Source organism: Kryptolebias marmoratus, linkage group LG9, assembly GCF_001649575.2.
Source record: "Kryptolebias marmoratus isolate JLee-2015 linkage group LG9, ASM164957v2, whole genome shotgun sequence".
Lineage (NCBI taxonomy): Eukaryota > Metazoa > Chordata > Actinopteri > Cyprinodontiformes > Rivulidae > Kryptolebias > Kryptolebias marmoratus.
In genome coordinates, this window is record NC_051438.1 from 29,765,152 (window position 1) to 29,776,823 (window position 11,672).

General features: G+C 42.7%; 3 protein-coding genes across 6 annotated transcripts in view; 1 reads left to right on the forward strand and 2 right to left on the reverse strand.

Moving 5' to 3' along the window:
- Positions 1–6,362, reverse strand: part of dhx9 (DEAH (Asp-Glu-Ala-His) box helicase 9) — a 14,364-nt gene extending 8,002 nt beyond the window's left edge. Inside the window, exons 1-9 of one of the 3 annotated variants that reach the window (XM_017404067.3) lie at positions 6,255–6,362; positions 4,444–4,600; positions 4,228–4,368; positions 3,234–3,348; positions 2,977–3,158; positions 2,749–2,897; positions 1,676–1,722; positions 1,075–1,211; positions 276–365 (exon numbers count right to left, since the gene is read on the reverse strand). In XM_017404067.3, the coding sequence (XP_017259556.3) occupies positions 276–365; positions 1,075–1,211; positions 1,676–1,722; positions 2,749–2,897; positions 2,977–3,158; positions 3,234–3,348; positions 4,228–4,368; positions 4,444–4,554 (972 nt within the window). In that variant the 5' untranslated portion in view covers positions 4,555–4,600; positions 6,255–6,362. Of the gene's footprint in view, positions 1–275; positions 366–1,074; positions 1,212–1,675; positions 1,723–1,809; positions 2,723–2,748; positions 2,898–2,976; positions 3,159–3,233; positions 3,349–4,227; positions 4,369–4,443; positions 4,601–6,254 lie in introns of those variants that run through there. The other 2 variants (XM_037977578.1, XM_037977579.1) reach the window with 2 other exon arrangements.
- Positions 1–11,672, forward strand: part of nmnat2 (nicotinamide nucleotide adenylyltransferase 2) — a gene marked incomplete in the record, with an annotated part of 31,125 nt that overhangs the window by 13,578 nt on the left and 5,875 nt on the right.
- On the reverse strand, positions 6,971–9,714 carry LOC108228504 (E3 ubiquitin-protein ligase TRIM21-like). Of its 2 annotated transcripts, none has more exons than XM_037977581.1 (2): positions 9,238–9,714; positions 6,971–9,143 (listed from the first exon to the last, which is right to left on the reverse strand). In XM_037977581.1, the coding sequence occupies exon 2, from the start codon at positions 9,032–9,034 to the stop codon at positions 7,400–7,402; it is 1,635 nt and encodes a 544-aa protein (XP_037833509.1). In that variant the 5' UTR covers positions 9,035–9,143; positions 9,238–9,714; the 3' UTR covers positions 6,971–7,399. The 2 variants fall into 2 exon arrangements, with proteins under 2 accessions (XP_037833509.1, XP_017259555.1); XM_017404066.3 differs by having other exon boundaries at positions 6,971–9,043; positions 9,238–9,713.

An 11,672-nucleotide genomic window follows, 5' to 3' on the forward strand; every position in this document is an offset into this window, starting at 1 on the left:
CTCGCTCATGGACTCGCTCATGAACTCGCCCGTGGACTCGCTCATGGACTCGCTCATGAACTCGCCCGTGGACTCGCTCATGGACTCGCCCGCGGACTCCTTCGTGGTCTCGCCCGCGGACTCGCTCATGGACTCGCCCGAGGACTAGCCCGCGGACTCCTCCGTGGACTCGCTCATGGACTCGCCTGCGGACTCACTCATGGACTCGCTCATGGACTCGCCCGCGGACTCGCTCATGGACTCGTCGGGTCTGATCTGGGTCTAAAGCCACTCACGGGAGGGGGGACGTAAACGCCGAGCTCCTGGACGACGCCGGCCAGCTGCTGCTGCAGCTCTGGGGACACGTTGACCTCGTAGACGTCCAACTGGAGACAAAACAAGCAGGCAGCGTCCCGAGTCACGGTGCTGTTTAATCCAACACATTTTACCGTTTAATTCCCTTTAAGGATGTCCCAGTTTATCATTTTAATAACAGAACGGTTGGTTTGTAAACATTCAGAAACAGCGCTGAGTCAGCATTCAGATGATGGATTTCCTGCTGTTTAACCAGATGTTTAACCAGATGTTTAACCAGATGTTTAACCAGGTGTTTAACCAGGTGTTTAACCAGGTGTTTAACCAGGTGTTTAACCAGGTGTTAGCAGCTTCCTGCTCTGCAGACTGTTTGTTCATCAAACCTTCAGCTCAATCAGGAAGTTATACTTTCAAAATACTTAAATTCATTAAAGTAAAAAATCCCCATTAAAATACACTTTCTCTGCTAACAAACCTCTGCTTCTAATACTACTGATGCTAATACTACTGATGCTAATACTACTGATGCTAATACTACTGATGCTAATACTACTGATACTAATACTACTGATACTAATAGTACCTGTAATGCTAATTTTAGTTGAAATCCAACATTCTGCTAAATGTAGCTGACCTGTTGGTACTTTTAGCTTTTAGCTAACATTTAGCTACGTTAAGTTAGCCTGTTGTGAGATTAGCGTTCAGCTGATGTCAGTAACTCTGGACTCTCTTGTTTCTGGCGTGTTTGCGTCTCTGCGTGACGTCAGTTCGTGTTCTCACCGCCTCGCCGTCCTTCTTCTTGGTGACGCCGGAGTACGGCTCGATGACTCCCAGGTGGTACAGCTGTCGGACCACGGACAGAGCGCACGACTGAGCCGCCAGCTTCTTGTTGGAGCCGTGCTCTCGAGCCGTGATCTCTGGAGAAAACAACACAAACATCTTCCTGTTAGGTTTGTGTGTCTTCACTGTGTGGAGATCCAAACAGAAACGTTAAACTGAAGCAGAGTTTCAAGCTGTGACTCCAGAGACAAACAGGGTCTGATGGGAGGAGAATGAAGGATTTATAACATTATAAACCAGCTTCAGTTAAAGAGTAAAAATAATAAACTCAGGGTAGATGAATGCAGATCGTCTCTGTATGAGTTCAGCTGCAGCAGTACACTTCAGAAAGGCTGATTTATTATTAATCCTCAGCGTGGTTCTTGGACCTGCAGACTTGAATGTTTTCTGTCTTAAGGAGAGCTGCAGGATCTGAAGGACGGCTGCCATCTGCAGCCTGACCACTAGTTCATCACAGAAATCATTTAAAACTAAATTAAAGGATTTATTGATCCCTGTAAACATTTTTCCTCAAACAGAAATCATAAAAATGTGGTCTTACTTCTGCCGAGCTGCCTCACAAACAGCTGCATCTCTGCGATGAAGCTCCTGCGAACACAAACATCACAGCATCACTTCCTGTGCTTTTCAGAGTAAAAGCCCCAAACAAAGCGTGGTGTGAGGAGCTCGACTCACCTGCTGCGTTCTCAGGAGGAAGCCTGTATGTTTTTCTGCCAGACTTTTAAGATTATTAAACAGCAGTCAGCAGTTTCTCCCGGAGGGTTTCTGTTCCTGCGGTGAACAGCGACACCAGAAATCACAACCAGACTCCAGCGACCCCCCAGCTGCACCCATGGCACAGATTTAGAGCACCTAAACTCTGTCCCATGTCTTCCTTCAGTGTGGTTCTGAGTTCTGGTGTCACTTTACTGTTTGAAGGGAATTCAAGCTGCTCTCTGCAGACAGATTTAGCTCTCTGTGTTCTGGTCCGCCTGTCTGTTCTGCTCTGCTGGGACCAAATCCTCAGGAACAAACAGTGAGAGCTCCCAGGTGTAGCCGACACACTCTGGAGCTCTCTGGGTTTGCAGCAGTCCAGCAGAAAAACATACAGGAACTTCCTGACATCCTGCAGAACAACAAGCACCAGCTGAGCAGCCGAGACCCAGATGGTGTCTGTTGCCTTAAAGAAACAGCTTCAAACTTCATTATTCCATCATTATTCTGCTTTTGGATTCGCAGACAATCAAACTCGTGTCAGAGTGAAACAGGAAAAACGAGGAGTCAGGAGGAGGAGGAGGAGGAGGAAGTAATTTCCCTGAAAGAACTCCTTCACAGCCCGACTCAGCCGAACCTCAGTTTTTGGGTCCTAAAACTCAAACGTGGTGAAATAAATGAGAAAACCTGCAGCTGGAGGTGAAACAGAAACAGAAACTCTCTGCAGGAACAAGGAAAACTAAAATAAACCAAATGGATCTAAACTCAATAAAAATCCTTCAAGCTTCAACTTCTCTCCCTCAGGTTTGTGGGTCCAAGTGTTTTAAAGTAGTTTAACTTGTGGACCGTCAGAATAAAAGCTGTAAAACACACGATTCAGGTCAGGGTCTAAATTCTGCTCAGGAGGGTTCTGGTCCAGACCTGTTGTGGTCCGGTCCCACTTGGCTGTACTTATACTCAGCACTGGTTTTCTCCTTCTGGAAGAACTGGTTCAGACGGGCCTTGGCGTTCTCCAGGGTCCAGTTTCCGTGGAGATTAGCGTTCAGGTCCACCTCCTCCGACTCCAGGGTCTGAGGAGAACAGGAAGTCGTTTGGAACAGTTCTGAAGTTCTCTGGATTTAGTTTAGTTGTGACTGAAGAGTTTGGTACCGCCTGAGCCTCCTGCTCCTCCTTCCTGGCGTAGTACTCCTTCAGGTTGGCTCCTCGGTCCCACTGAGCTCCTTCTGCTCCTCCTCCTCCTCCTCCTCCTCCTCCTCCTTGGCCAAAGTGTCCTAACCCTGAGTAACCCTGTCCCGTCACTCCTGGAATCGGACCGCTGGTACCAGCTTCATCTGGACGCAGAATCAGAAGAAGAATTTTTAACTTCAGACACGTTTGTGTTTTAAAGTTTCCGCCGGAGCTTTTACCTTTTTCCTCTTTGACAACGAGATGAGGAGGCAGAGGACCGCTGGGAGGAAGATTCCCAACGCTCCCATTCCCTCCTCCTCCTCCGGCAGGTTGGACTCCACCCGGAAAGCTGACCTGGTGATGAAAACTAACGTTTACCTTCAGAGAACGACGGCAGCGGAGGTCAGAGGTCATCATGAGTTAGCAGCTCTGAAATCTGTCCTTTCAGCCAAACCAGCTGCTTTTGATTTTAAACTAATTCTGCTGAAGTCAGATTCTAGTGTTTGTTATTTTATGACTTCAGTTTCAGGTTCCTTCAGGGATCTTTGTGGGTTTATTTCTTTAACAAAAGCTTCAAACAAACTGATCCACATCTTTAATTCACACTTCAGAAAACTTTGTCTGTTTGGCTTCTTCATCATCAGGTTTAATTCTGCTTTCAAACATTTTACTGATTTCCCTCTCAGCCAACATTTGAACACAGAATCACAGCTCGAATTAAAAACCGTCAGTTTTCCTAAAGAGTTTAGTTTGTATCTAATAAATGTGTTTATAAAGCTGTGTGTTGTTTCAGAGTGGTGTCATATAAACTGATCTTATTTGAGTTTTACAGATCAGATTAATTATGTTAAACATATTAATGATTTTTATTAAACATTTCATAACAGCTGAGAGTTTCTGGTGCATTAATTTCTTTCCAATCAAACCCAGAGCAGGCTTTTAATGAGATCATTTGTTGTTTTAAACAAACAGAAACAGGAAACGGTTCCTGACCCGTTTGGACTGTTTCCTGTCTCTATCTGCAGAACCTGAGGACCGGGACAGGAGACACTGATCAGAACCACCAGGCGGAGGTTTGGATCAGGTTTGGTTCTTTCTGAATGAGATGTTGTTAAAATGAAGTCTTCTGTATAGAAAACCAAACCTCTGACCCTGAAGCCTGTTTGGTCTTAATTTGGAAACTCAATGAATCCGTTTTACAGAAAGAATGAGAATAAAAAACACCGTCCTCACCCCCAGAGACGGGACCTCGGCTGCACTCATTTCTCCGACTCGGACCAGATAATTAACGAAATCCCGGGCGGCGTTGCTCTGAGCGTCCTTCTTGTTGGTGGAATTTCCCATCCCGATGTAGTTGAAGCCATCGACCCGAACCTGCAGGAGAGACGTCTGATTCAGATAAATGGTGTTAAACTGGAAAACATGAACGGGGACAGACGCAGGACTCGCCTCACACATGAACTTCTGCCTGTTCTTGTTGCCTGCAGCTCGGATGTCGTAGCTCGGGGTCAGCTTCTTCTTCCCACACCAGGCGTACAGGAAGTTCTTGATGTCCGCCATGGTGGACCGACAGGAAGGGGAGCTTCCTCCTCTGGACTCTTCAGATCTGAAAAATGATGGAAACATCTTTAAACTCTGGGACAGTACCTGTTTACATGTCATCACTGAGGTGAAAACCAGCTGTCTGGATGGCTGTAACCCAAACAAACATTTACCATCAGTAAGGTGTTCACCCAGGATGTGAACTTTATAACCAAAGCTCACAACAAAACCAGTAAAGTTTTAGCTTGAAGGAATAAAAACTGTTCATTACTGTACGTGACATCAGGAGTTTTAAAACAGAGCAGGAACTGCATCCGTTTCCCAAAGGCACAGAGATGGCTGATTGCTCCTAAAATGGAGAACCAGGTTCATAAAACCTGAACAGGTCTGCTGGTGTAACAGAGTGTCGACAGGAGGACAAACTCCAGCCGTCTGTATCTAAATATCAGAGGGCTGTGAGGGCTGCCTTCTTCTCCAACATGACCTCTGTAAACATCCACAAACCTGAGATGTTTTTAACATTTTTCTCTCTGTTATTAATCCCAGTGACACGGTCTCCATGGAGGCTTCTTTTAAACGTTTCTGCTTTAAGCTCTCCTGCCTCCCAGCCTGTACCTCCTGGATGATCTGCTGTTTGTCTTTTCAGGTTTTAAAGGAAACAGTTTTTATTTAAGGCCTAACTCCCCACAGAGAAACTCTTTACATCGTTGGTCCTAGTATTTTACTCTTATTAAACACCTCTTTGTCTTCGCTTGTGTTCCATAAAAATAATTGTGATCTTAATGTTGTTTCTAACTACAAGCCAATTTCCAAACGACCCTTTGTGTCCATAAGTTGGTGTTTGTTGAAGCGTTCCAGTCTGGTTTTAAATCCCGTCGTGGACCAACTCACCTACAGTCTCTATACAGTCTTTTAAAATCACTAAAATCATTTTTTTACATTGGTTTTAAATCTGAGTTCAGTTTGAGTCCATCAGATCTGTTAGTTTGAGGTGTTTCCTTGTTTTAGTTCATTTTTATCCTGTTTTATTCTACTTGTTGGTTTTAACGGAGTGTTTTGAATTTATGTTATTGATGATATTAACCTTCTTTTAAAGCACTTTGGTCAACATTGTGGTTTTTAAATGTGCTATACAGAGTTTAATTTATTTTTGTCCCATGTAGTTCTGATAAATGTGGGTTTTTTTGTTATTTTTAAAATTGTTTTATTATTTGTTCATTCACTAGTTTCTCACTCTGTTGGTCAGATAAGATTAAATGGTAAAAACATAAAATTTTCTTCTGTTAGTCCTTCAGATAGTTATGGTGTTTTATTTTGTTTTTAAACCTGCTGCTTGTTTAGGTGAATTAACCAGGAGCTCTTGTTTCTGTAAACATCTGAGCTTCTGTTAGCAGCTAACAGATTGTTTAAAACATAACTTTATGCTCTTATCTAATACATTTAATCAGCAGTCACATTTTGTAGCTCCAATATTTGAATCAGAGAGTTCTAGCAGCTAGCAGAAGCTACCGTTAGCTTCGTGCTAACAGATGCCAGTAGAAGCTATCGTTAGCTTCGTGCTAACAGATGCTAGTAGAAGCTGCCGTTAGCTTCGTGCTAACTGCAGATGAAAAATTCGCGCTTTCACCGACATTATGACGCATATCTAACCTCAGTAACATGCAGCACACAGTTAATAATAAACAATACATTTTAAATACGTCGTGTTCTTTACTTACGGTCAGCTCAGAAAGATTTATATAAAATACCAACGCAGGATTTTTGCCCAGCAGGAACGTTTGACCGGGTCTAGGGCCGGTTGGTTTCCGCTCAAACAGCGCCACTCACCGGTCCGGAGGGGAATAGATCTGGGTTTAGGTACTGCACTGCTAGAATAATTCATTAAATTAATTTATAGTGATAAATAATTAGTATTTACAAAAGAAGTAAACGTTCTGGACCATCTTTCATGTATTTATTTGATAAACTGTAAATATTTTAGTAATGTTGAAGCATCAATAAAGAAGAAAACAGAGTGGAGGACAAACTCCAGCCGATCAGTTTATTAGCTGTTAGCTCTTTGAGAATCAGTTTGTTGGAGAATAAAGAGTCCAGCTCATGTGTTTCTTTTGTTCTAAATCTACTAGAATCAGGTCATTTATCTCCAAATCCAACACTAAGATGGATGATATTCTAATTAGCAGGTTAGACTATTATAAAATATATTTGATGCTTAAGCTGCTAAAAAAAGACTTTCAGAAAATGTGAAAAAGAGTCAAACATGCGGATATCATTAAACATGAACCCCAAGCTAATTTTTCAACACAAAGTGAGTCATGCTAGATATGAAAACACTCTCCAGCTGCTAAAGCATCAAATATTTACTTATTTCTAAAGTTAGGTTAAAGATTTATGACGTTGTAGACATTAAATAAAGAAATCAAAACAATTTCTGTTGCCTTTACTTTCAGTTTTATTTCACAAACATCACATTCCAAAAGTACAAATCTGATCAGAATAATACATATTTTACATTACTCATGAAAAAAACATGTTTATACTATTTATTTTCTGACTCATTTTAAACCAAATCCTTTTCCAGACCAGAATGATTTCAAAATGTAGGTATTTAAAAAAAATTAAACAATCATTTAGTCCTTTTGAGCTTTAATAGAGTATGAAGGTTAAATACATTTGAGAGGAAAAGTAAAAACAGCATAAAAAATTATAAGTAATGATCACATTTTGTATTTGAGAGTAAAACTTAGCAAATAAATGTGGAGGAAACCCAGAAATCCAGCTGTGAACTGAACTGTTGACTCGTTGCCTCAGAGTTGAACTTCTGAACAGATTCTTTGTTCCTGAAGCTCCATCAGAGGAAACATCAGGCTGATTGATTGACAGGACAGATGATCAGAGGAGCTGAGTTTTTACCTCCATCATTAAGTGAAGGACTGAAGTACGGGTAAAGTTTGTCAGTGAAGCAGCAGCCAGTAAAGGAGTAGATCAGAGCTGCAGCATCAACATCATAAAAGGAGACCAGACCCTCCTCATAATCCACAAACACCCCCACCTTCTCAGGACCAGACTGGAGACTGAGACGGACTGGAGGACCAGCTGCAACTTTGTACTCATTTCTGTTTCTCAACCAAACAGTCCAGAAACCATCCTCAGGAATCAGTGTGATCTCTCCCTTCCTGTTGATGGACTCTCTGGCCACTCCTAAATCCCAGTCAGTTTTTCCTTTAACCTGAACCTCAAAGTAAAATCTGCCTGAAGAGAAACTCTGATTTCCTAAAATACAGGAACACTGGGAAAATCTCTCTGGGTTGTCTGGAAGCTCCTTCCTCACATCACCATGACTCACTTGTTTTCCATCATCAGACAGGATGAGTTCAGGATTTGCAGTTTCAGGATCCAGAATCAGATCCACCTCAGACTGTTGGACCCTCTTCAGCTCAGCCTCAAACAGCTTCTTCATGGTTCTCCTGAGGTCCAGCTGAGCCAAAGCTCTCACCACAGTCCCCTCATATGATGGAGGATGAACTCTGACCTCGGTCCAGTCCTTGGTGGGTGGAGCAGCTTTCAGGGAGCTGAAGCTTTGGAGGAGGTGGAGGTGGTCTTCAGAGCAGGAGAGCTGCTTCACCTCAGAGCTCCTCTTCATCAGCTCAGAGATCTCCTGTTCCAGATCTTTGATGAGATCTTCAGCCTGTTTCTCTGTAGTTTTCTGTTTGTCTTCAACCTCCTTTATGAAGCTCTTCTTGTTCCTCTCAGCAGCCTCCATCAGATCAGTGAAGACCTGAACACCTTCTGCTTTCTCTCTGTCTGCAGCTTCGTTACTGATCTTCACCGACTCTTTGAGCTCCTGGATCTTCAGTCGTCTGTTCTGGATCATCTGCTGAACTTCAGCCTCTGTCTTCCTCAGCTCTGCCTTCTTTCCTTCATATTCTTCTCTCAGAGGAACAAACTCATGGGTCTTGTGGTCCAAAACAGGACAGAGCATGCAGACACATGTCTGGTCGGTCTTACAGAACAGCTCCAGAGGTTTATCGTGCTTCGAACACATCCTGTCCTCCAGGTTCTCCACAGGATCCACCAGCTGATGTCTTTTCAGACGTGCAGCTGTCAGATGAGGCTCCAGGTGAGTCTGACAGTAGGACAGCAGACACACCAGGCAGGACTTCAGGGCCTTCAGCTTGGTTCCAGAGCAGACGTCACAGGGAACTTCTCCTGGTTCTGCAGCTTGTTGCTCTGAGCTGCTGCTGGTTTTCTGCTCAGCTTCATGTCTGAACTGAGCAACCAGCTCTCTGATGAAGGTGTTGACTTCCACTTGAGGTCTTGTCTGGAACACCTTCTTGCAGATGGGACACTGGCAGCTGCTGTGAGAGTCCCAGTGTTGGGTGATGCAGGGTTTACAGAAGTTGTGTCCACATGGTGTGCTGACCGGATCAGTGAAGACATCCAGACAGATGGAGCACAGGAACTGATCCTCAGATTGCAGGCTGCTGCCGGCAGACATGTCTGAACTCTGAGGAGAAAACAGCTTTAATAGAACATTTATTGGCAATCACTGAAGCTCTACTTCATCCTGAAGTTTCCTTTCTGTCCCTCTGAATTTACCCGATGAGCTGAAAGAGAAAAGAGTTCAACTTCCTGTTTGAATGTCTGAGTTTGGTTTTAATGCTGGTTGTAGAAACAGTAAATATTGTCAGCTGTACTCACCAGGATTTAAATCAGCTGCTGAGAAAGAAAAGATGAAATCAGTTTATTTTTCTTCAGACACAAACAGAGGTTTGTCTCGACTGCAGCTCTGCCGTCACTCTGACAAACTTTCACTTTCAGTTCTTTAAAGTCATCCTGAAGTTTGTCCTTTCAGTTTAGCTCGTCCTCTCACAGGAATTATTTTGTTTGTTTCCTCCTCCATGTTCCAACTTGATTACAGTGACAAACATCTGACACAAGATGAGTTTCAAATGCAGGTTTTATCTGACAGTTTGTTCCTCAGTTGGTTCAGTTTGGTGTTCTGCTGTAAGAGGATCATCACACGTTAAGTTTGAAATCTTTACTAAAGAAAAGTAGAACTGGTGAAAACATGCTGAGTGTTTGCAGCTTATGTGTGTGTGTGTGTGTGATTTCAGGTGTGTGTGTGTGATTTCAGGTGTGTGTGTGGCCTCTAGGACCTTTGGAAAGGCACGTACCAATTTGTCCTATTTTTGTCATACGTCCTGATTTACCATGAAAACATGTATGCGTGTGTGTATGTGTGTGTGTGTGTGTGTGTGTGTGTGTGTGTGTTCAGGTATGTTTAGGCGTGGTGTTGGCACAGTAACAGGAACAAAGCGGGTGTGGCTGTGTGTGAGTGTGTGTGTGTGAGTTATCATTAGGTGTGTGTGAGTAAAGTGTGTGTCTGCAGCTCAGGGCGTGTCGTCTGCTGTCACACCTGCAGGACATGCTTTTTACACGGAAACACGCAGAGCTGAAAAACACGCCGCAGGTCCAAAAGTTGCTTCTGATTTGTTTAATTTAACAAACAAACCAGCCTTGAATACCACGGGGTGGATAAATGTGATTAAATGTGGATAAATGTGATTAAATGTGGCTGAAATTCTGATTTTTGTTCAACACGAAACACATTTTCTAAAATACAGACATATTTATCTCAGGACTGGAATTAAAAACTAAAAACCTGAGTTTAATTTACTTTAGTTAAAAGCTCGTTTAGTTTAGGTTTTTGTCAGTTTGTGTTTTAATTATTTCTCTTCCTTTTTCTGACAGTTTTTCATAGTTTTCTGGATATTTTGATTCACTTTTATATTTTTATTTTTTGTCTTTCTTCACTTGATGATCAGCTCATATTTTATTTTATTTTATTTTGGTCGTCACGTTGTGGAACTTGTGTGTTTTTTAGTAACACTCTGGTCAGTTTGTTGAGCTATTTTCCAGTTCTTGTTTGTTTTGTGAAGTTTTTTTGTCATTAATTTAGTTAATTTTTAACCACTGGAGTAACTTTGTTTATCTCTTGTTTGTTTTTGTGGCCATTTTGAGCTGTATTATTATTAGTTCTTCTGTTTTCAGCTTGAACTTCCTGCCACATGTTGCCATCAGACTTTCCACTGTGTGTGAAACAGAGCGGCTGTTCTTCGTCCTCAGAAACGTCTTCTTTAGTTGTATGAATGGCGTCTGTGTGATGGAGGCAGATCGAGGACAACACCCTGTATCTGCTGCGGCCGTCATTTCCTCCCTCTGTGAATCATTGTGAGTAACGGTGAAGCAGAATGTGCAGCGTGCACAGACCTGCAGCACGGCGGGAGGGCTGTTAAAAACCAGCGCTCTCAGGCGATGACAGCATTTTCCTTCCAGCTGATCTGAGGATCCACACAACATGAAGAAGCTCAGCTGGACTTCAGTCTGCGGGCTTCTGGCTGCTGTTTGCTCTGTGCAGACGACCTTCACCTTCTACTGTAAGTGTCTCAGCTTCCTTCAGCCTCAGGTTCTGCTGGTTTTACGGCACCTTGAGCCTCTTTTGGAAACGGTATGACAGAAAACCGAGCACGAGCACACAAAGCAATGCTCCTCTCAGAAAATAATTTACATTTAAATGAAAAGCTTAATGTTTCAGATCCAACAAAGGAGAAGAAGTTTCAGTTAAAAAATAAAAACCAGTCGTATTTGAATGAACTTTTAAAGAAAATGGCAGCTAGAGACAGAACCTGAGGTGAAAACTGACCTGACTTTCAGTCTTCAAATTTATCTGTTGTTTAGTTTACAAATAGCATGATTACATTATTACATTTAGTTTTTGGTAAATAAAGTATTTTATTTAAAGCTTTGTTACAGTAACAGAAGCACGTATCCACATTAAGGTTTAAATCTGTGTGAAAGAAAAGTAGAACGCGTTCTGTTAGGAACAATCAGACGTTCTCTCTGCTCTGAAACCTGCCTGAGGTTAGATGTTTGTTAGATGTTTGACCACCTGAGGACTGATGTCTCTGTTCCTTTATCAGGACGATCACAAAAGTCTTCATTAGTCAGGAAACTCAGGGTTGAAGCAACTCTTTCCTGGAAAAATAGTTGAAGGGTTGAGTTTTCTGGAGGGACTGAAGGCATCACTCATTCATCCAGGTGGGTCTGAAGCTGATCTGATCACCTGAGGAGAG